Source organism: Leucoraja erinacea, chromosome 26 (assembly GCF_028641065.1).
Source record: "Leucoraja erinacea ecotype New England chromosome 26, Leri_hhj_1, whole genome shotgun sequence".
In the NCBI taxonomy this organism is placed as follows: Eukaryota; Metazoa; Chordata; class Chondrichthyes; order Rajiformes; family Rajidae; genus Leucoraja; species Leucoraja erinaceus.
Window position 1 is genome coordinate 9538681 of NC_073402.1, and position 23342 is coordinate 9562022.

The 23342-nt window shown below is 45.4% G+C and overlaps 1 protein-coding gene across 1 annotated transcript in view; it reads left to right on the top strand.

Moving 5' to 3' along the window:
* The window catches only part of LOC129709642 (potassium voltage-gated channel subfamily KQT member 4-like), a 221444-nt gene extending 210323 nt beyond the window's left edge, over nucleotides 1–11121 (top strand). The window contains exons 11-13 of the mRNA XM_055656124.1: nucleotides 5203–5334; nucleotides 7231–7366; nucleotides 9650–11121. Of these exons, the coding sequence (XP_055512099.1) occupies nucleotides 5203–5334; nucleotides 7231–7366; nucleotides 9650–9871 (490 nt within the window). The 3' untranslated portion in view covers nucleotides 9872–11121. The remainder of the gene's footprint in view (nucleotides 1–5202; nucleotides 5335–7230; nucleotides 7367–9649) is intronic.
* The last annotated feature ends 12221 nt before the right edge of the window (nucleotides 11122–23342 follow it).

Sequence of the window (23342 nt, forward strand, 5' to 3'; positions counted from 1 at the left end):
CAATGATGCTGGATTATTGTAGTTTTACTGTGCCGCTAATATCCTATGATGCTGAGCAGATTGATCATTGCAAGAGGAGACACAAGGAACTGCAGAAGCTGGATAGTTGGAAGTGCTGATCTCTCGAAAAAGATTAGGTTCACATCTTGGGTGGCACAGTGGCGCAGCTGCTAGAGCTGCTCCCTCAAAATGTTAGAGACCCGGGTTCAATCCTGACCTCGGGTGCTGTCAGTGTGGAGTTTGCATGTTCTCCTTCTGACCACGTGTGTTTCCACTGGTTGCTGCGGTTTCCTCTCAAAGCCAAAAGACATGGGAGTTTGTATGTTTATTGGCCTCTGTAAACTGTCACTCGTGTGCAGGGAGTGAACGAGAAAGTGGGATGAAATAGAACTAGTGAATGGTTGATCAATGGTCAGCGTGGACTCGGTGGGCTGAAGGGCCTATTTCCCATCTGTATCTCTGAACTAAAACTAAACCATCAGGCTCTGGAGCATTACACAGCACTAACCTCAACCATGACTTCTATGGACTGTTGCACTAAGGACTTTGGGATTTTTAGTTGCATTAGTATCGTGGTGATGAATTTCCTGATTATTTCTTTATTATATGGTATCTGTGTGTATTGTACTTACACGCCTACAAGTAAGAATTTCGTTGTTGGCATATATGACAACTAAATTCTCCCATCAATTAGCCCCATCCCCAGCAGTTTCTGCTGCTGTGTAGAAAGAGAAACGACTGAATGGGATCGTTGATTGTAGCAGCAGGAAGCAGAAGCAACATCAGAAAAATAATGCCATTCATAGAGTAAATGAACCTTTATGCAAGGCAGTCGAACTTCCTTCTGATGCTAACAAGATTCTAAAAATGGAATTTATTAGGAACCCTGCCCAATTTCTATCCTTTTCGTAACATTTGCAAAAATCAAATTATTTGATCATGATCACACTGCTGTTTGTCAAAGTGTCCATTGAACACATTGGATGCTGCTTCTTATATTATAACAATGATAACTAAAAACTCTGTTATCAGGCTTCTGAACAACCCTTCCATGAGCTAGGGTACTGTCCGATTCACCTCAACCCCATTGCAAACCTTCGATCTTGTCTAAAGGCCCTGTCCCACTTACGTGTCCTTGCCACGCAAATTACGCGACCTCGTCGTCGCGTTGAGGCGCAGGGGCATCGTGTGGCCGCGCGAGGCTGGTCCCATTGAGAAGTGCAAAGGGGTATGTAGTGGCGCGCGATATCGCGCGGGGCTCCGAAATTCTATAGCGAACAAAATCTTTGCGCGCCAACAGCCTGCCGCGTAACAGACGGCCAAAGTGGGACAAGCCCAAGACCCTGGTGCAACGCAACATCTCACCTCCAACAGTAGCAGAAGCAGGCAAACGATCGCCGAACTTGGCCTGGGGCGCACGGATCTCGTCCGTCCCCACTTCTACTCCCAGCGGGGCAATGGATGACGTTTCGCGTCAAGACCCTTCTTTCAGACTGAAGAAGGGTCTCGACACGAAACATCATCCATTCCTTTTCTCCAGAGATGCTGCCGGTCCCGCTGAGTTACTCCAGCATTTTGTGTCCATCTTCAAATGACGTCATGCACTCCAGACAGCTGTGCAGGCGCGGGACCGTCACGCCTCATCGCGACCATGAGGTCACTTAATTAGCGTGCCAAGGACACGTAAAGTGGGACAGGGGCTTAAGGAACTGGTGCGCTATAATGCTGAGAACTGAATTCTGCACTCTGCAGCTTTCCCTTTGTTCTACCTATAGTACTTGAGTTTGGCTAGATTGTATTTATGTATGGTATTATCCGATTTGTCTGGGGACAATTTCACTATACGTCGGTACATGGGACAATATAAAAGCTAAACCTCAAACATATCCTTGACTGTAAAGTGCTTGGAGTGAATGGAAGTTGTGGCCATGAAGAGCAGATATTTTTAGCAGGCCATTCCTTTTTTAAAAAGCTTCAGGTAGGATGGGCAACACTGTGCCGCATTAGATATTGTGGCCACCTCACAGCTCCAGGGACCAGAGATTGATCCCGACCTCTGGAGCTCTCTCCCTGTGGGTGCTCTGGTTTCCTCCCACATCCCAAAGTCATGCAGGTTGGTAGGTTCATTGGCTGCTGCAGATTACCTCAGGTAAAGGTGGGTGGCAGGAGATTCCAATGGACATGTGAGAGAGAATAGGTTACAGCTAAATAAATTGTATTGATGGGATTGTCTGAGAGAGTCGATGGGCCAAATGACCTCTGCTATGTCATAGAATGTACAGTACATGCAATACGAGAGGTAAAGTATCTTGATGCAATCTGGTTTCCTTTTCTGAGCTTCTCCAAATTACATGCAGGCTATGAGATGCTGATAAACCTAAACCTATATCTTCCCCTTTGCTCTATCTATTATACAATAGACAATATGTGCAGGAGTAGGCCATTTGGCCCTTTGAACCAGCACCGCCATTCACTGTGATCATGGCTGATCATCCAAAATCAGTGTTTAAGAAGGAACTGCAGATGCTGGAGAATCAAAGACCCTCTACCTCCCCCTTTACCTCCCGCCTTGACTCCATTCAAGGACCCAAGCAATCGTTCCAGGCCGTTACAGAGGTTTACCTGCATCTCTTCCAACCTCATCTATTGCGTCCGCTGCTCTAGATGTCAGCAGATCTATATCGGTGAGACCAAGCGGAGGTTGGGCGATCGTTTCGCCGAACACCTCCGCTCGGTCCGCAATAACCAAGCTGACCTCCCGGTGGCTCAGCACTTCAACTCCCCCTCCCACTCCGTCTCCGACCTCTCTGTCCTGGGTCTCCTCCATAGCCACAGCGAGCAGCACCGGAAATTGGAGGCACAGCACCTCATATTCCGTTTGGGGAGTCTGCATCCTGGGAGCATGAACATCAAATTCTCCCAATTTTGTTAGTCCTTGCTGTCTCCTCCCCTTCCTCAGTCCCCCTGCTGTCTCCTCCCATCCCCCAGCCTTCGGGCTCCTCCTCCTTTTTCCTTTCTTGTACCCGCCCACCCCCGCCCCCGATCAGTCTGAAGAAGGGTTTCGGCCCGAAACGTTGCCTATTTCCTTCGCTCCATAGATGCTGCTGCGCCCGCTGAATTTCTCCAGCTTTTTTGTGTATCCAAAATCAGTATCCTGTTCCTGCCTTCTCCCCATATCCCCTGACTCCGCTATCTTTAAGAGCTCTATCTAACTCTCGCTTGAGAATTGGCCTCCACTGCCTTCTGAGGCAGAGAATTCCACAGATTCACAACCCTGTGTGAAAAAGTTTATCCTCATCTCCGTTCTAAATGGCCTAACTCTTATTCTTAAATTGTGGCCCCTGGTTCTGGACTCCCCCAACATCGGGAACATGTTTCCTGCCTCTAGCGTGTCCAAACCATTAATAATCTTATATGTTTCAATAAGATAAGACAAGTTTGGCTTGATTGTATTTATTATATTATTATATATTAATTCAACCTGATTTGATTGATTAACATGCAAACAAAGCTTTTTGCTGTACCTCAGTACGCGTGACAACAATAAACTTAAAGCTAAACATATACCCGGCCCCTGTGCATAATGTAACAGAACACATTGCTTCATTGATCACTTCAGGAATAAAAGGGTGAATGATGTTATATATGTTTTATACTTTCGAGAGAGTGTGCAGATTTAAGGTCATTACGATGAATTGTACGGCAGATTATACCGTTTATACTATTTGCACAGAAGTTGGCTCGTACAATGGAATGTTTTTATCACAAATATGTCAAATCAGTCAATAAATTCTTTAAATACCAAATTAGATAATAGCTTGGGAAAGAAGTATATTAACAGAGGACACAGAATGCTGGAGTAACTCAGCGGATCAGGCTGTATCTCAGGAGAACATGGATAGGCAATTTTTGGGGTCAGGACCCTTCTTTGGACTAGGATCCTGACCCAACCTTTTGCTTACCCATGTTCTGAAATTCTGCTTGACCTGTTGAGATACTCCAGCACTCTGTGTCTTCTTCTGTAAATCAGCACCTGCAGTTCTTTGTTTCTGGAATGTGAGCAGACCTGTGGAGTGAGCTGGTGTGGGCTAGGTGGGAGGCAAAGATCTGACTGTCTACCTTATCGGAACCTTCCATAACTTTATATACCTCTATCTGGTCTCCTCACAACCTCCAACATTCCAGAGTAAACAATCCAAGTTTGTCCTGTAGCTAATACCCTCTAACCCAGTCAGCATTCTGGACAACTTAATGTGATATCCAGGAGAATTATTCTCACTTATTTGGAGACAGAACACCTAGACATTTTTTGTCCTAGTTTTATTCCCCCAATTATTGCATTGTTGACAGTAAATCACTCAACAAAACCACCGCACCACTATAGAGTCATCATGGAAGGATTTGCAGTAGTTAATAGTGTATGACGTGGTACAAATATCTTCAGTGTTATCAGGGCCCAGTGTGCAATACGGCAAAGTGAACTTAGCTGATTAATACAGGTTCACGTTATATCAGAGCGAGGGAACAGAAAGAGATTTTGTTCTTTTTATAACTATTCAGTAAACTACAAGCGCATTCACAATCTGGAAACATTTATTTTATTGCCGTGGAGTTAATCATTCACTAAGACGAGGTTACTTCATTTTAGTTTGTTGGGATGTCATTAACTAATTATTGCATTGGCACTCCAAAGGTCAGACGACATAATAGTTGCTGTAACACCAGTAACCTCAGATGCTAGAAATCGGAAACAAAAACTGTTGGGAACAGTCAGTATGTCAGACAGATTCTAGACACAGGTCAAAGACTAGAGGGCAAGGCTTTAAGGTGCGAGGTGCATGTTCAAAGGAGATGCACGGGGCATGATTTTTACACAGACGGTGGTGGGTGCCTGGAATGCACTGCTGGGGGTGGTGGTGGAGACAGACATGATAGTAGCGTTTAAGAGGCTTTTAGATAGGGACATGGATATGCAGGGAGTGGATAGATATGGGTCATGTGCAGGCAGAGGAGATTAATTGAACTTGGCATAATGTTCGGCATGGACACTGTGGGCCAAAAGCCCTGTTCCATGCTGTAATGTTCCATGTTCTCTAACATTGGCCACAGTATTGTGAATATACATCAACTCAGAGCCATGTACCAAGCACTAATCCCTCTGCTACCGAGTAACCCTAAAGCTTTTCCACACTTCTCCTCCAGGATTTTGAAATTTCTCGTAGCGAAGAGGAAATTTAAAGAAACCTTGCGGCCGTACGATGTCAAAGACGTGATTGAGCAATACTCTGCGGGGCATCTCGACATGCTGGGCAGGATCAAGAGCCTTCAGACCAGGTCAGTCTGAGTTCGAGTCGACCTCTCAGGGCTCGTGGAACTGGTTGTGATGTTACATCTCACACAGGTTGGTCCAGGAGCAATGGAAGCCTTCTCCCTCAGACGTCAGTCTGAAGAAGGGTCTTGTCGTGAAACATCACCCATTCCTTCTCGAGAGATGCTGCCTGTCCCGCTGGGTTTCTCCAGCATTTTGTGTCTACCTTCTCCTTCCCCTTTCTCTTTGTACTACCATACTACCATGCAAAGTCCCACAGAGAGAAGCCTGCCACAACTCTAACCTCTTCTACACCTTGCATTTATATAGCATATTAATGTAAAAAAAACTGGTCAGGTGGGGTTTGGAAAAATAAGGAGACATATTCATGAGGAGATTTAAATACAAAGATTATAATTTTTAACTACAATAGCCTGTTTCATCATTCCTCAATGCACGGCTCTGGAAACCAAACTCATATATAATCCCTATTTCAAGTGAGTTGGTTTACCCAGTCTGTATGTTGACCAAAGTCACCCATCATTTTTGTGTTGCCGTTGTCAGGCTTTCCCCAAAGTTCCTGATTTATGCCGTGCCCTACACTACTGCCACTGTTTTCTGGCCAATGGACAACCACTACCAGCATTTTCTGGTGGCGTTTCTCAATTGCACCCAAACCGATTTATTTCTTGATTTTCTCAGTCTAGTTCCTTCTTCTGTCCTGTCTTTATCCACTTTTTAATATTAGGAATCCCCTTCCTTCCGAATGTGAACATTCCTGGAATATTTATCTCCCAACACTGCTCATGTTTCAATGGTGTCTCTGTAATACCCACTGTGTTGGATCCATTTACCATCACTTCATCATCTTGTTACAAATGCTTGAGATCGGTGCCATTGGTGCCATTTTCCTTATTCTAATTGGAGAGATATACGTATTTTTCATGCTCTGACCCTTCCCTATGGATTTTGATTATCATTACCCATTTCGCCATCACTGTTTTGATATTATCCCTCATAACAGCCCTCCGTGCCCCACCATTGTTAAAGTCTTATTGTCACCCAGTTATTCAATTCTCAAGGACTCTGGTCCTAACATGACACCACCTCTTTCACCTCTGTTTCTCTCTCCACAGATGCTGTTTTCACTGCTGATGCTTCCAGCATTTACTCTTCCAGCATTTACCCAGTGAATGAATTACACTTCCCCCTATTGTTCATTCCTTCTGTGATCTCATTGATGCTACTATGCCAGTCGATGTCTCTGCGATTTTTCAATTCAATCTCCTTGGCTCCAAGCTTCCGAAATACATCCTAAACCATCCCACCTCCTGATTGGTGTGTGCGATGTGTTTACATTGGTCAGCATGAACATGATGGGCTGAATGGCCTTCTCAGTGCATCTCATGGATCCTTGCAACTCCTGAATCGCCATTGGTATCAGTATAGGGGCGGACACCTCACTTTAAATTGTCTGCAGGTTTCTGACTATTAATATCAATGGAATTGCACACTTCCAGTAGACCTTCAGCCCTTTTTCTGTTCCAGTGGTAAGAGTTGCTGGGGGAATTCTACACTGTTCCCTCTGACTTTGTGTTTTCATAAATTCCTTTGAGAGAAAAGTCAGGAGCATAAATTTATCACAGGCACTTTTGTTTTCAGTTGATGCTGGTTCACACAAAGCCACAAAGTGCTGGAGTAACTCAGTGGGTCAGGCAACATCTCTGAGGAACATGGATAGACGATGTTTCAGTTCGAGACCCTTCTTCTGGAAGGGTCTGGAGAAGGGTCTGGAGAAGGGTCCTGACCCATAACACTGCCTGTCCATGTCCTCCACAGCTGCTGCCTGACCCGCGGAGTTACTCCGGCACTTTGTGTCTCTGCTTTGGTTTGCACCTGGTGTTGATACTTTGTCTTCACAGAGTTGACCAAATCGTGGGGAAAGGTCAGATGACGCAGGATAAGAAGATGCGTGAGAAAGGAGAGAAGGTGTCAACGGAACTGGAGCCCTTCGATGAGTTCAGCATGATGGGCCACGTGATCAAGGTGGAGAAGCAAGTACGTTTTTCGGGAAGGAATGTGAGATTGAACCTCTGAACGACTGCTTGCTGCTTTGGGATCTAGGGAGCAGCTACCCAGCTCAGGGGGTAAACCCACTTGTTCTTGGCAAGGACATCACAGTGGTTAGAACAATCGGACCCTCCTCACCTGTATCCATCTATCACTTGCCAGGCTTTGTCCAGCTGTTGCCTCCCAGCACCTGAGACCCTGGTTCTATCCTGATCTTGGGAGCTGCCTGTGTGAGTTTGTACATTCTCCCTGTGGGTAGCCGCAGGGTGTTCCAGTTTCCTCCCACATCCCAAGGACATGCATTTTTCTAGATTAATTGGTCTTTGTACGTTACTCCTAGTGTGTAGGGAGTGAATGAGAAAGTGGGATAAGATAGTTCTCCATTCCTCAACCCTGGGGAAAAGCCTGTGTCAGAACTGCACACAAATGAAGTTTAAACCAAATGGAAAGTGGACCAGAAATTCCCTGTCACAAGCGTGCATTGGGAGGAAAATGATTACAGAGGAGGGGAGTGGGAGAGTGGGAGAGTCCAGGGGAGAGAGGGAGAGAGGGAGGGAGAGAGGGAGAGAGGGAAGGAGTAGCAATGTTACAAAATTTTGAGATTTAAAAAATCAAGTCTGCAATTTATCCCATCAGATAAAGCATAACAATAAGTTTAATTTGACACCAAATTCACTTTCATATCTCAAGTATTAAAAAAGTTATGACCATTTTCATACTCGGAAATTAGCATCTTGTTCCCTATTGATTTTCAATGGGCATTACAAAAAAGCTGTGATCTTAGATAGTCAAAAGCACATTTCTTAAGGAAAGATTAACATTTTTAAATAGCCTAAGTGTCCAAAGATTATTCACAAATAATTCACAATATAACATGATTTTTATATCTAATTTACATTAATTTATAGGCCAAATGGAAGGAATTTAGTGTTCAATTGCTGTAAATAAATCGGTTTTCTAGTGGGTTCATGTGGAACGCGCAGGTTTAGAATGTTGACAGCGCGCTGGATTAGTGCCCTCAAATGCCGAGAAAAATACTGGGGGATATAAAAAGCCCAAAATGAGCTACTCGCTATAGAAAATTATAATTATAGGGTTATATACATGCCCCATTTAATGTAAAAATAAGGTACATACCTTTAATTGTTTGCTTTATAAAACCCTGGGGCTGCCAGAGCTTGCGGAATGAACGAGAGTTTTTAAATTTATTATATCTACTCTTAGAGGTCTATAAAACTAATAATAACTTTGGGGACCTGGGCTTGCAGCGATTCTCCGTTAATGATTTACTAGGCTGAACATCTGCGATTGGAACAGCCTAGTAAAAATCGGGTTTTAAACCCGCCCCCTCCAAACAGCGCCAAAATCACACACAAGGGGAGGGGCAGATGCTCAGCCACGATTCAGGTACGTTTTGTAACATACCTAGAAGGGGGAGGGAGAGAAGGAGGGAGGGAGGGAGGGAGAGAGGGAGGAGAGGGAGGGAGGGAGGGAGGGAGGGAGGGAGGGAGGGAGGGAGAGAGGCCCACAGAACCTCAGGCAGAGGGACAGAAGATCATTGGAGTGATATGGGAATGATGGGAAAGGTTTGGTTCTGTGCATGGGAGGGGAGGGCAAAGGTTTGAAAGTAAATGATTTAGCAGGATCTCCCAGGAGTCCCCAATATTGGGCAACACCTAGATAAGGTGGCCCAGAGTGCTCATCATCTGACACGGTCATTGCTTGGTTTAGAAGTGATCTTATAAAATCATGATAAGCATTTATAGGGTGAATGCACACAGCCTTTTCCCCAGGGTTGGGGAATCTAGAATGAGAGGCCATGGGTTTAAGGTGAGACAGGAAAGACTTAATAGGAATCTGAGGGTGCTGAGTGTATGGAACAAACACCCAAGGGAAGTGGTTAAGGAGGACACTGAGGGCCGAAGGGCCTGTTCCTGTACTCTTCTATGTTCTAATGCCAAGCCAATTGGTTATTTTAAATCAGAGCTTGATGCCAACCAACAGAAGGCAGGGGGAATTATTGAGTTACACCACAGATCACAATCATGTTTCACTGAGCAGCAGAACAGGTCCAATGTTGCTTCACACCTTCTCAAAGAATGGCAGAAAACTGAATTACAATCACCACGTCACCTGGCACACTACTGATCACATCTTCATTTGGCATTAGATCACATTTTCATGGACGTCAAAGTCTATATGTGTCTAGAGTTTTTCCTCCTGGTAGTCTTGCTTCATACTTGCTCTGTGTCTTTTCTCTTCACATTGCAGGTGCAGTCCATAGAACAAAAGCTGGACATGCTGTTGCTGATCTACAGCCAAAGCTTAAGCAAGGGTTCAACCACAGCATTGACTCTGGCTGCGATGAACATTCCTCTAATTGACCAGGACCTGACCTCTGACTATCATAGCCCAGTGGACACGACAGATATCTCCATGTCCACCCAGACATTGAACATATCTACCAATACAAATACTGAGGAAAGTCAGTAGAAGGTCCAGGTGACCTACCTTCCTCTGTACTCTGCTGACATTAATTACATGGACTCGCACTTAGGAAGACACTTCAAATGATTATTATTCATTTTAATTTAATTATTTTCTGTATCAGTCATCCACGATTGAAGAGCATCCCAGTACTTTCAAGAATGCCTAACCTTCAAGGAAGACACCAAGTGCTGGAGTAACTCAGCATCTCTGGAGAGAAGGAATGGGCGACGTTTCGGGTCGAGACCCTTCTTCAGACTGATGTCAGGGAAGGGGGCGGGACAAATATAGAATGTAGTCGGAGACAGTAAGACTAGTGAGGCAACTGGGGGAAGGGGATGGAGAGAGAAAGCAAAGTCTATCTGAAGTTAGAGTTATGAAGTTCATACCGCTGGGGAACCTTCAAGTAATATCTTCTGAGACCTTGAGGACTATCACTAATATAAATTTCAAAACAGGCTGGGATACAGGAAGGAAACAAAATTCATCAGCATAGCCCATGAACATCTACAACAAGACTTGTGAAAGGGACCTGACATCCACAGTGCACTGCAGAAGGTGCTCAATGGTGAAAGACACCACTCTGGCAGAAATAATGGATAGGAATCCCAGAAGTAGGGGATGTCCTATTTACTACTATGAACATTCCAGTAACATTGTTTATTATGTTCCTTGTGTGTGTGAGATCCCTAGGTTATTGCTTGCCTTTCTGCACCAGGGGACTTATGTGAAAGGCCAGATGTACGTAAGATCAGTTGAATTGGGATTGCAGAGGATTGAGACAGGGGTGTCAAACTGACCATCTATCAGTGGTCACCCACATCACATTGACTTCACTAGACAGCATTCGAGGAAATGTGTATTTCAACAAAATGGGATTTTGAGGAAAGGGCGGGGATTTTTTTTTTAAATCAGAGAACCTTCAGGTACAATCAAATCCTGAGTGAAACGGGCCTTACCTGGGCATCGAGGTAACTTCATATATAATGGCTGGGATTTTCCACCACTGTTGCTTTCACTTGTCCTATTAAAGATGAGGTGCACTGGCAAATGCAAAAACACAAATCCCGAATCAATCCTCCCACCCACCACCCAGCAGTCCCGTATTTCTCAGTGAATTCCAGGAGTCTTAGAAGGTGCGCAAAATGTCACGTGCGTTTTTTGCAGGGATTTTGCAGTGGATTTTTTCATATTAAATGAAAAAATTAGTATACTCCAATAAGGATCCCAGTGACTATGTTCAAAAATCCCATATCTGCAAGCCAATATTGTCAGACCTTTTTTCAGCCTCAGCCTGATTATTATTGAATCTGAATCTGAATATAATTCAGTTAACAACTATACCATCACCCCATGGCTGATGTTCTAGCTAATTAGAAGTCTGGGTTTAAATATTTTCACTGTTTTGTGATGGTCCATTAAATTACAGATTCATGGGTGGTCCAACTTCAGTACATCATCATCATCTGAGCGTTGTCCTACACTTACACTCTGTCAATGTACTGCATGAGGAGAGAGGTAATAGAAGGCAGAGAGCAAAGACCAACCTTTCTCTCAATCCTTCCATCGTTCATGCTGCAAACACATGTAGAGCTGCTATGATGACATAATTGACGTCTCACCACAAAGACCTCTGTGCTTGGAGTGGATCCGATGAGTTCTGAATCAACATTGAAAAAAATTCCATCAAACCACCAGCTCTTTGTGAAAAGCCACAAGATCCAGCAACGTTGATGAGGGAGGAGATCTGATCTAGGCCCGAGGCTTAGCTTGGTGCCATGGTCTTCATCATTATCCACTTAATATTGAATGTGAACTGTATGGTTCGTAGAGCAGTTATGGGCAAGCAATAAGTGTCGCCCCGACTACCAGCGAATATAACACTGAACATATGAAACAAAAACTATCTTATTTGGGAATTGATAAGATCTGAAAGGAAAGTGTATTTTGCAGAAACATATAATTTCAAATGAGTGAAAGCAGTCGAACAGCTTCTGCACCTCTAGTCATGGCTTGTGACTGGGTTTCATGCTTTTGGACTGCTGGTTGGAAAGGACTTTGTTGTATCTGTGAGGAGCACCTCAGGTTGCTCCACCCTTGCCTTCAGGTACACTGACTGTCATGTGGACAAGCATGACAGCCATTTGAACACAGCAAAAAACTTCACACAGCAATAAGGTGTTGATCCGTTTTGTAGTGTGGTTGGCTACAGGTGCGGACACGGGGAGAACCTATCTTTACTTCTGATCGTGCCTTGGGACATGTCATGTCCACCTAATTCACCGTAAAGGGCAAACATCTCCCCTCGGTATTGCACTCCGCTGGCGGGCTATGTCTGCAGGCAGGAGGCTTAAACCCCTTGACCAAGAGGACAGAATGCTATTGAAGGAGGTTCCTTGTGCTGAGCTCCACCATTCCAAAGGTTCACTATAGGGATGGCAGAAAGGGTAACTGCCGGTGGACTAGACCTCCAGATAGAAATGTGATGGGAAATGATTGATGAGTGTCTGCTCACAGTCACCTTCAGACTGGTGATGTCCTCTTACATAAAACTCAGTGCTTGACATGATGAAGAGTACAGAATGTTGCAGAGTGCCCTTAAACCAAAGGTTCAGTGGCGTGTGTGCACCAAGCACACCTGCAGTTGATGTGCCAACCCGATGGAGATGGAACACGGGGTGTGATACAACTAACAAGGGAAAGTGGCGTGCTACAGATAGAACAGAGCGGTCCCACAACTAATGGGGAAATTCAAAGCTTCACCAACCTGCATTATCCATTTGTGAACAGTTTGCGGCAATGAAAAGACGATTTTCTGAAGGCAACACAAAAACCATTCATCAGGAGACAGTGAATGCCCAGCCTGTTGTTCTAAAAACATAGTGGAACCATCACAGATATCTTCAGCCACAGAGGCTGTCTCTCTCTTTCCCCATCTCCTACTCCTGAGCGCTCCACCATCATCTCCCTACAGCATTGAAAGACAGTTGAGTGCATGGGATCGGGCAAGATCGATGGACACCATCAGTATTCCAGCTGTAGCGAAGACCAGACCTCACCAAGATGTTCCAGCACACAGTTACATGACTTTAATGCTGGAAGTATCCAGGAATGAGCTGCAGTGAAGTCTACCACATTCAATGACTGGCCCAAGGTCTATTTTTATGGAATATTTAGGGCAGAGAAGGAGACTATTTACTAATTGTGTCCATGTCAGCTTCCAGAGTAACAGTCTGATCAGTCCCATTCCCCATCCATCTTCTCTCAGCCATCTCCAGCGTGATGGACGCTTTCAACGAGCCTGCAATCAAGTAGCACTTGCTCACCAATAAAAGCTGTTTCTCAATGACATGTTTGGGTTCTCTCAGGATCAACCAGTTCAACAGAGCCCTGATCTAAAGATGGACTGATGGAGCTGAATATCAGAGATGAGGGAAGAGTGACAGCATTTGGCCAAGTGGCATCAAGGAGCCCTGGTAAAACCAAAGTCAATGGCATTGAGGTGGACATGGAAGGAGCTGATGGAAGGATTGTTATCCTTGTCAGAAGACAATTACCTCACCCTCAGGACAGCACAGCAGTAACTCCTCAGGGAAGTGTCGGAGACCCAGCCTATTGTTTCTTCCGTGACCTTTATAAGGTCAAGGGTGGGGATGTTCCTTGCTGAAGGCACAATGTTCAATTTGCACCTCTTCAGACATGAAGCCACTCATCCCCAGGTGTAACAACACCCTCTCCACGTTCTGGCTTGGGCTGTGAAGTGTGAATTAACATTTGAAGCGGAAGAACCCAAAATATTATCTTTAACCAGCAGAAGTCTAACCATCTCTGGTGACGTTACATCTTGGAGTCTACCAGGTTCAACCAGGTTAACTGTTGCAGTCGTTTAAATGCTGAGGCTATAGTGAAAGCTTGGTTGCTTGGTATCCTAAAGCTTCTCCCTGTCTAGCCGACACAGGCGGAGCAAAATGGAATCATCTCCATCTGCGCTAACCTTGTTCATGAACATGGACACCATCCCAGATACATATCTCACCTGGTCAGCGGGCGCACGGTGGCTCCAGTCCTCACAACAACTGTTACCAAGGCATCTTCAGCAGCACCTTCTGACACTGTGCCTTGTAGCATGTCCAAGGACAAATTAAGTATCTATCCAGGAATCCATCACATCCAGGTTCCCGTCACAGTTCAGTTTCGTTTATTGCCACGTGTAACGAGGTACAGTGAAAAACTTTTGTTGAGTGCTAACCAGTCAGCGGAAAGACAACACATGAATACAATCGAGATATCTACAGTGTATAGACACATGAGAAGGGAGAATGTGGAGCGATTGTAATATGTGATTGTTGATCAGCTTCTGTGGCCAGCACACAAATATCCGCCTGGGTTGAATGCCAACCCTATCACGGTATCACCATTGTAACTGGCTTTGAAATCCTGGACCTTCCCTGGCTGATAACACCTTTATCAAAAGCGTTTGAAGAAGGCCACTAATCATTCCCTTGTCAAGGGCAATTAAAAAATGGTCAATAAATACTGGTCCCATCTACGGATAACGACCAGAAAACAAGTCGATTTCCCCCTTTAGAATGGCGACTGTGCCTTCTGCTGACAAGGTCCAGACATTTGGTATTTCATCAATTCCTCGCAATATTTTTTCACTGGATGTGAAAGGGGGGGTAAAAATAGTGGGATAATAATATGGAAAGGCTGGGATTTCCTGAGAAATATCGGAACTGCCAGCATTTCCTGACGGGAGCCTCGGGAAAGCTGCAGGTGGTGGTGTGGAAGTCCCTGTCTTCCTGAGAAATGCCGGCCAGATACTTCCCATTCCAACACTGGCCGAGCACCAGCTTCCAGCAGTTCCTCCATCAGGGAACTCAGGTTCAGCTCAGGTCCAGCAGTCTCAGGTCGCAAGCTTCAAAACACAGTGTAACAGGGAGAAGCAGAGATCTAGGCTTCAGGTGATTTGTGGTCTCGGAGTTAATTAACTTAAGTGTATTTAATTGTTTCAAGGTATTTTGTAATGCTTTAATTAATTTCAATATTTATTTTGTTCAATTCTTGAAATATTTCAATGTTTTCTTAAATGTTCCTGAATGCTTGAGACGTTCAGAAACATTTATAGTTTTCAACGCTTCCGACAGTCAAAGAACGCAGGTGAGAGGGCTTGTTCAGCCCCATCACATGACATTACTTACAGCCCAGAAAGGCCTTGTGCTGTGCAGATTCTCGTCAAAGGCATGAGAACAGACCAGATTCTGGAACTGCAGTGAGATTCTAGTAAGTTGGAGAGAGGCCAGTGCAGGCAGCACATCGCTGTAGGGAAATTCTGGTTGGCTCTGAATAGAACATATAAGATAAGTGTCTGCAGGTATAGTTCATATCTTTTTGCAAGTGGCTGGACTACTGTGTCCACCTTGGCCAGGAATGTAAACCAAGCTTATTTGCTGCTAGACGGACTACACTCTCACCTAAATCGGGTCCCGTATACGTTATCCTTCATTTGCCATCAAATGTGAAGGTTATACTAGAACATACACATGGAGCATTGAACAGTACAGCACAGGAGCAGGCCATTCAGCCCACATGATGCCAAGTTTAACTAATCCCCTCTTCCTACATTATCCTTATCCCTCCATTCCCTGCAAATCCATGAGTCTACCTAAAAGCTGCTGAAATACCACTATCGTATCTGCCTCCACCATAACTCTAGCAGCACGTTCCAGGCACTCACCATCCTCTGTGCACAAAACTTGCCCTGCAAATCTCCTTTAAACATTTCCCCTTACACCTCAAAGTTATTTATGCCTTCTCATCTTCGACATTTCCATCCTGGGAAAAAGGTTCTGACTGTCGAATCTATCCATGCCTCTCATAACTGTATATACTTCTATCAGGTCACATACCGCACTGAAAGCATTGGAAACAAATGAGCAGTGTAGATGATTATGTCCACACTGCAGGGGCTACACCACTTGAATCTATCCATGTTTTGGTACCTTACATTCAGATCACCACCCAAAAGAAAATAGTGCAGATGTTGGAAATCTGAGTTAAAGCAGATAGTGATGCAACCCCCCCCCAACTAGTGTTCAACGGACAGTGGAACTGATGCCATCTAGACCATGCAACAGTAAAGCAGTGCAGGAACTGGCCCATTTCACTGTGCCAGAGGCATCTCATTGTGAGTGCCACATTCTTACACCCGTTACTTGCTGGCTGATGTTATATTGCTGCTGAGGACTCATTCTTAACCCAATGACCATGACATTACATGGATGTTGCTGTTACCAGTGGAGGCAACACAATAATGCCTATGTGACACTGATGGTGTTGGCACCTTGATGGAGACTAGACACAAAAAGCTGGAGTAACTCAGCAGAACAGGCAGCATCTCTGGAGAGAAGGAATGGGTCATGTTTCGGGTGGACACCCTTTTTCAGACTCAAAAAGTCAACCATTTCATCTCTCCAGAGATGTTGCCTGTCCTGCTGAGTTACTCCAGCTTTTTGTGTCTATCTTTAAACCAGCATCTGCAGTTCCTTCTTACACACCTCGATGGAGGGGCGCTGTTCCTTCAGATCTCCTTTATTCTGGAGAAAAGATTCCAATCTCCTTATCTTCAGCTGTTATGTTATCCCCAGGATAGTGAATCTTTTCTGTCAGCTCTTCCCCAGCCATCCCCGAAAGGTCATCAGACTATACTGCATGGAAACAGGCCCTTCAGCCCACCCTGTCCATGCTAACTTAGTTGGCATTCTGCAATATTCCCTTTTGCCCGCAGCCCAATAAACCGTTCCAGTCCATTCATCTGTCCAAATGATGCAAAGCAGATAGCTATGAAGACAATGGCGGGATATTGATTACATGCAGGCATAGGAGATTGGTTTAACTTGGCATCTTGTTCAGTAGTGGGCCAAAGAGTCTGACCCTCTGCTGTATTCTATGGTCCTCTTAAAGTTGGCCCCGGCATGTGAGCTGGTGTTGAGGATCAGCCGCTGATCACTGAGCCCATTCTCTAGCACACACCCTCCTCACCCTGGAGTAACAATTACAATCTGCCCCCCACATACAGCACAAAAGTGAGGTTAAATAATACACGAGGAAATTAATATCTGTCATACCATTTTGAGAGTAAAAGCAGACTGGAAATGAACCTAGGCATAATTAATAAGTGATTTACAGAAATATTCCTGCTTAATGTTTGCCATGAGCTGTGAGCAGTAACATTCAGGAGATAATTCCAAACTCAGGTTGGGCTGCCTGCATTGATACATACCTTTGTTACTGAGAAGTCAGAGTCAATACTAGCTGGGTGCGGGGGCCAACAATCTCCACGCAGTTTCTAGTTTGTTTTAATTTACAGAGACACCATGGCTTTTTTTTTCTCCCCGCCCCCCCCACCCTACATCAGTCTGAAAAAGGGTTTCGGCCCGAAACGTTGCCTATTTCCTTCGCTACATAGATGCTGCTGCACCCGCTGAGTTTCTCCAGCACTTTTGCCTACCATCGGTTCTCCAGCATCTGCAGTTCCTTCTTAAACACCATGGATACAGGCCCTACGGCCCATCAAGTCCATGCAGACCAGCGATCACCTAATCACACCAGTTCCATGCTATCCCACTTTCTCATCCAATCTCTAAGAGGGCAATTTACAGAGGCCAATTAAACTATAGATCCACACGTCTTTGGGATGTGAGAGGAAACCGGAGCACACGGAGGAAAAGTACACAGTTACAGGGAGCGCGTGCAAACTCCACACAGATGGCACTGTGAGACAGCAAGCTCTGCCAGCAGCACCACTGTGCTGCCCTTCTTCAGGACCGAGGGTTTGGTAAGGGTAAGATTTTCACTTAAGAAAATAATGACTAAGTGGTTGACAGCCTGACTGAAGGATAGTTGACAGATTAGTTTCATGTGCAAAGTAGGGGAGGAGATGGGAAAGGGGTTGCTGAGTCTATCTTCATCGAGCTTTGCATCGCAGGGTGCCTTGGAGACGCAAGGAACTGCAGATGCTGGAATCCTGAGCAAAACACAAAATGCTGGAGGAACTCAGCGGATCAGACAGCATCTCTGAAGGGCATGGAAAGGCGACGTTTCTGAAGCAAGGTCCTGATCGGAAACATCGCATCGCCGTGTCCTTCAGAGATGCTGCCTGACCCGCTGAGCATCTTGCATAGTCCATGCTAGCAGTGGCAGGACTGGAAGGAAGGGGCCGGGTGATGACTTCGCCTCACTCTCCATCTGATGGGAAAGACAAAGTGGGAAGCCTGATAACTGCCTGGAAACAAGCAGAAAATTAGAAAGGGAGGTGAGCCCCAACTGCTGAACCCAGGGCATCAGCTTCCCGGGGCCTCCAGTGTTCCTGAAGCTGCAGCAACCACAGGGGATTAAGTCAGTAGGGAAACCAGGCTTTTTAAAGTGGAATTCCAAACTCACTTATCATTCACATTAAGTTCCCAGAATGGTACTGGATATCAGCAGAGTAATGTCCTACCTAATGGGCCTGACCCACTTAGGCGATGTTTTAGGCAACTCCAGGTGACTAGCTAAAAAAGCTAAAGGCTTTAGTGGGCTGCAGGCTAAATTTTCAACGTGTCGAAACATTTTCAGCAACAGTGGGTTTGACGCCAATGGGCGTAGCTTGACTTCTCCTGACGTAGGTGCTGTCGTAGGTTGTCGCCAGTCGCCGGCAGTTGCCTAAAAAAATCGCCAAGTGGGACAGGCCCATTACTCATTGTTAGCCCCTCTCCTATTGAATCGATGAGCATTCGGGGCAAATAAACAGTTATTTAACCCCCACCTTGTACATTAATGCTTTTGCATCCCCTGCAACTTTGCAGAATGCCAATACCTCATGGACCTGTATTATTTTCATCATCCCTCGCTACATTGTGCTGTCCATCCTCCTCACTTTCCCACTGTGCCTTTTAAACACACGGAGCCAACCCAGCCCCGGGGTCTCAGTCAGTGCTGCACACAACGGGAAGATTAAAAACTGCTCATTACTAGTTGCGCTGAGGAGCGTTCCAATCATTTCAGGACAGGACCTTGCCTTGTGCAGTTTGTGGCTTTGATGACAGAGTGCAGGAGCCTGGTGCAGAACCAATGTTAATGAGTCTGGGATAAGTGCACTGACCAAATCAATTTATCATTGCTTGCAAGGATTTGAATTGAGGACATTCTGATTTTGGCTGTAAACCTAACTTGTCTCTTTATAATCTGATTGTGCAAAACCGCAGGGAATGTGTATGCAGCCAGGACATCTCGTAATAGTTACAATGTTGATGCATTTCCAACAGCAGGTCGATGATGGCACTTCAGTCTCCCACTGTTTACCTTGTTTTACATCCGTGAAGGCTCCTGGCGGCTTTGGCCAATGAAGACTGGGTGTAAGACGTTGTACATCACTCCCACAGTGTATGCTCTCCCTTTCCATGTGCTCTACCCCACCCCATACCGCCCCCAACCTGCCACCGGCGTGGTCAAACCCAACGCATTAGCGTTGTCCACCTTGCCCGTACACAGTATCACAGCAACAATCACTGGCTGCTACTTCAACACGGGGCCCATATCACCGATCCCTTGCATATCCATGTGCCTATCTCAAAGCTTCAAATATAACTAACGTGGCTTCCTCCACCACCATTCCTGGCAGTGCGTTCCAGGCCCCACCACCCTCAAGTAAAAAACTTGCCCCGCACATCTCCTTTAAACCTTGCCCCTCTTATCTAAAAGCTGTGCCCTCTAGTCTTTGCCATTTCCATTCTGTCTGTCTATGCTATCTATGCCTCTCGTTATCATATACTTCTGTCAGTTCTACCCTCAACCTCCGGCATTCCAGAGGAAACAATCCATTCAGTCCAACCTCTACATGTAACTAATGCCCTTCAATCCAGGCAGGAATCTGGTAAACCTCTTCTCAATCCTCTCTGAAACCTCCACAACCTTCCTATAAAGGGATGACCAGAACTGCATGGAATGCTCCAAATGCTTCAGATTGGCAGACCCAGGCACACCCCAGCCTCCTGTCCATCACCTCTGATGGATGTTATGACTAGGTCTCTGGATGAATGGAAATTATCTGCTGTTTATCATTGGCAGTTGTAACACAAAGATGCCATTGCATGCTTAGCCTATCCTATCGCCTTCTCATGGCATTGGGCAGGACCCGGAAACCCATGCAGAAGACCCCTTCAACGTCTCCATCTGTTCTTTTTTAAGCATATTCTTATATCACTAATGATTGCTCACAATTAGTAGGCCAGGTATTGCCATGCAAGCCTCCGTGTCCATCCAACTGAGCTTGCCTCCCGCAGAGGACCTTATGTCAAGCTGGGACTAGCGGAAGATGTGTGAGCCCGGCGTAGCATACCGCCACACTAGTCATGCGTAGAAACTGCACGTCTCCACAGGGTTATGCATTTTGTCCCACAGACAACACATGCATGAGATGCATGCCCGTCACAGTGCTCCGCCAACTCCATTTTGGCACAAGGCACATTGATCTTAACAAAATTAGAGAGAATTATTTCCAACCACAGTGTAGATGTCGAGGACATTAATTTTCCAATTACGATCTGCCCTCTTGCAACCAGGGTTAGTAACCCACATTGTCTGCAGTTAAAGGACAATCCTAATCAGCTTCTAACCAGTTTTATTTAATAAAGAAATGAGTACCTCACTCTGATAATAAACTGTTATTTATTACAATAAACTTTTATGAAGAAACTTTCACAATGTGTTATGATTCATCTGATGTTCACTGCTGTCATTTTATTGCGGGAACTCCCCAGAGTTGGGGAATCAAGAACGCAAGGGTGTAGGGTTAAAGTGGGAGGGGAAAGATTTAAAAGGGACATGAGGGGCAACTTTTACACACAGAGTGTGGTGGGTATATGGAACGAGCAGCCAGAGGAAGTGGTTGAGGCAGGTGCAATCACAACATGTAGTGAGATAGAGATGGAGCGAGGTTCAGCATGGAAACATACCTTTTGGCCCACTGAGTTCATACTATGTTCAGGTCGGGGGGAGTTCCCTACGCCACGGGTACCATGTAATCCCGTTCTACCTGCTCCTTGGTTGGATAGTTGGCGACTAAACCGTCTCCCCCACCTGGTTTGCCAGGTGAGGAGGGGACTGTGGACCCCCAGCAGGACCAAAAATAAGACATGTCAAAGGGCGGATGAGCTCCTAGCGAGACAACGGCCATCCACACTTAAGTAGAAGTTGCGATCACTGTTGTACACGGCATTGTAAGGCACCGCGCCCAATGATGTTTTCAACGATGATGATGATGATGATGATGAGGTCATACTGACCATCAACCACCCATTTTCTCGAATCCTACAATCATCCAATCCAACTTTATTCTCTTTATATTGTCACCAATTCTCCCCAAATTCTACGACCCACCTACAGTATTCACCAGGGACATTTTACAGTAGCCTACCAATGAACCAACAAACCCGCACATCTTTGGGATATTGGAGGAAACTGGAGCACCCAGAGGAAACCCATGCAGTCACGAGGAGAATGAACAAACTCCACATGGATCGCATCTGAGTTCAGGATCGAACAAGATCCTCACCGCTCCCTCCCCCCACTCCCCACCCCATACACAAGTAGAACAGCTTGTGCAAAGTGAAAAATACCAGAGTGCAGAATATAGTTTTATAGCATTGTAGTTACAGTGATAGAGAAAAAAGTCCAGCATTGATTTTTAATGAAGTTTGGAAGATTGGATATTCCCTAATATATAGGAGGATTGTTCAATGGTCTGAGAACAATAGGGAAGAAGCTGTTCCTGAATCTGGTGGTGTGTGCTTACAAGCTTTTGTATCTTCTACTCAACAGGAGAGAGGAGAAGAAGGAATGGTCCTTGGTAAAAATTGTCCTTGATTATGTTGGATACTTTCATGAGGCAGCATGAGTGTAGATGGAGTCAATGGTGGGGAGTCTGATCTGCGAGAGGGACTGGGTTTCATCCACTGCCCTCTGCAATTTCTTGCGGCCTTGTGCAGAGCTGTTCCTAAATCGAGCTGTTACCCAGTGTGCTATCTAAGTTGCATCTGTAGAGGTTTCTTGATGAACTTCTTTAGTCTTCTGTGGAAGTAGAGGCGTTGACGTGCATTTTGGCTGTGGCTTCAATATGGTTGGTCAATTTCACCAGGAAACTGTTTTAGCACATTGATACATAGGGTATAACTGCAGGTTTGCTTTGCTGAACCGGACTGATCCTGGTTGATGCAGCAAGGCAGCAGCATAGTCAAGGACGAGTCGCACCCTAGCCACTCCCTCTTCTCTCCTCTCCTATCAGGCAAAAGGTATAGAAGTGTGAAAATGCACATGTCCAGATTCACAGACAGTTTCTTCCCAGCTGTTATCAGGCAACTGAACCATCCTACCAACAATTAGAGAACAGTCCTGAGCTACTATGGACCTCATTGGAGACTTGGACTATCTCTGATTAGACTTTACTGGACTTTATCTTGCACTAAACTTTATTCACGTTATTCCCTTTATCATATATCCGTACACTGTGAATGGCTCAATTGTAATCATGTAATCAATTGTAATCATGTCATTCTGCTGACTAGTCAGCATGCGCTAAAAGCTTTTCACTCAGTACACGTGACAGTAAACTAAACAAAACTAAACTGATATCAGGATGACATTTCCATAAACGGAGGTGATCGTTGCCTGCTATTGGTGCTGCTGCAATTTTTTAGTTTATTGACACAGCATGAAGACAGGCCTTTCGGCCCACTGAGTCCATGCTGTCCATCGATCACCAGTTCACACTAGTTCTATGTTATCCCACTTTCTCATCCACTCCCTACACACCAGGGGCAATTTACAGAGGCCAGTTAATCTACAGACCCACACGTATTTGGGATGTGGGAGGTAACTGGAGCCTGCAGGGAGGACACATACGGAAGCACAGGGAGATTGGGCTAACTCCAGTGTTGTGGGAACCGTGGGGTTAGGTGGAGTTCATGAGCTTTCGAGGTGGTCTGAGGGGGCGATCAGTTGGGGCATTCAATCCCGACATAAACTTGGACATCTGCAGGTCGGGAAAGATCAATATGAAGAAGCAATTGGCAAAAATTGAAAACAGAGAGTGAGGTCATGTTATACATCCAGCAGCCCTGGGGGGTAGTTTCTCAGCAGAAATTAACTGAGCTTATTATTGGAGAGTTTGTCTCTGCTGCTCCTATCTGTTGCCTGACCTTGAGCAGTGGGCAGTGGGAGTCAGTGGAAGACACATCTATGTGGCACGCTGTCCTCGCTGTTCATGTGCGCTGTTATCTTCTGCCTCCTCGGCCACACTTGCTTTTCCTTCCTCCACACTCACACTGATACTATACCCAATAATCTGCTCACTTGTGGGCTGGTAACAGGGAAATAGCTGCAGAATCAGCCACTCTGGCGTAAATACCCACCTCTGGCATGAAATGAACCCTGCGTTCTC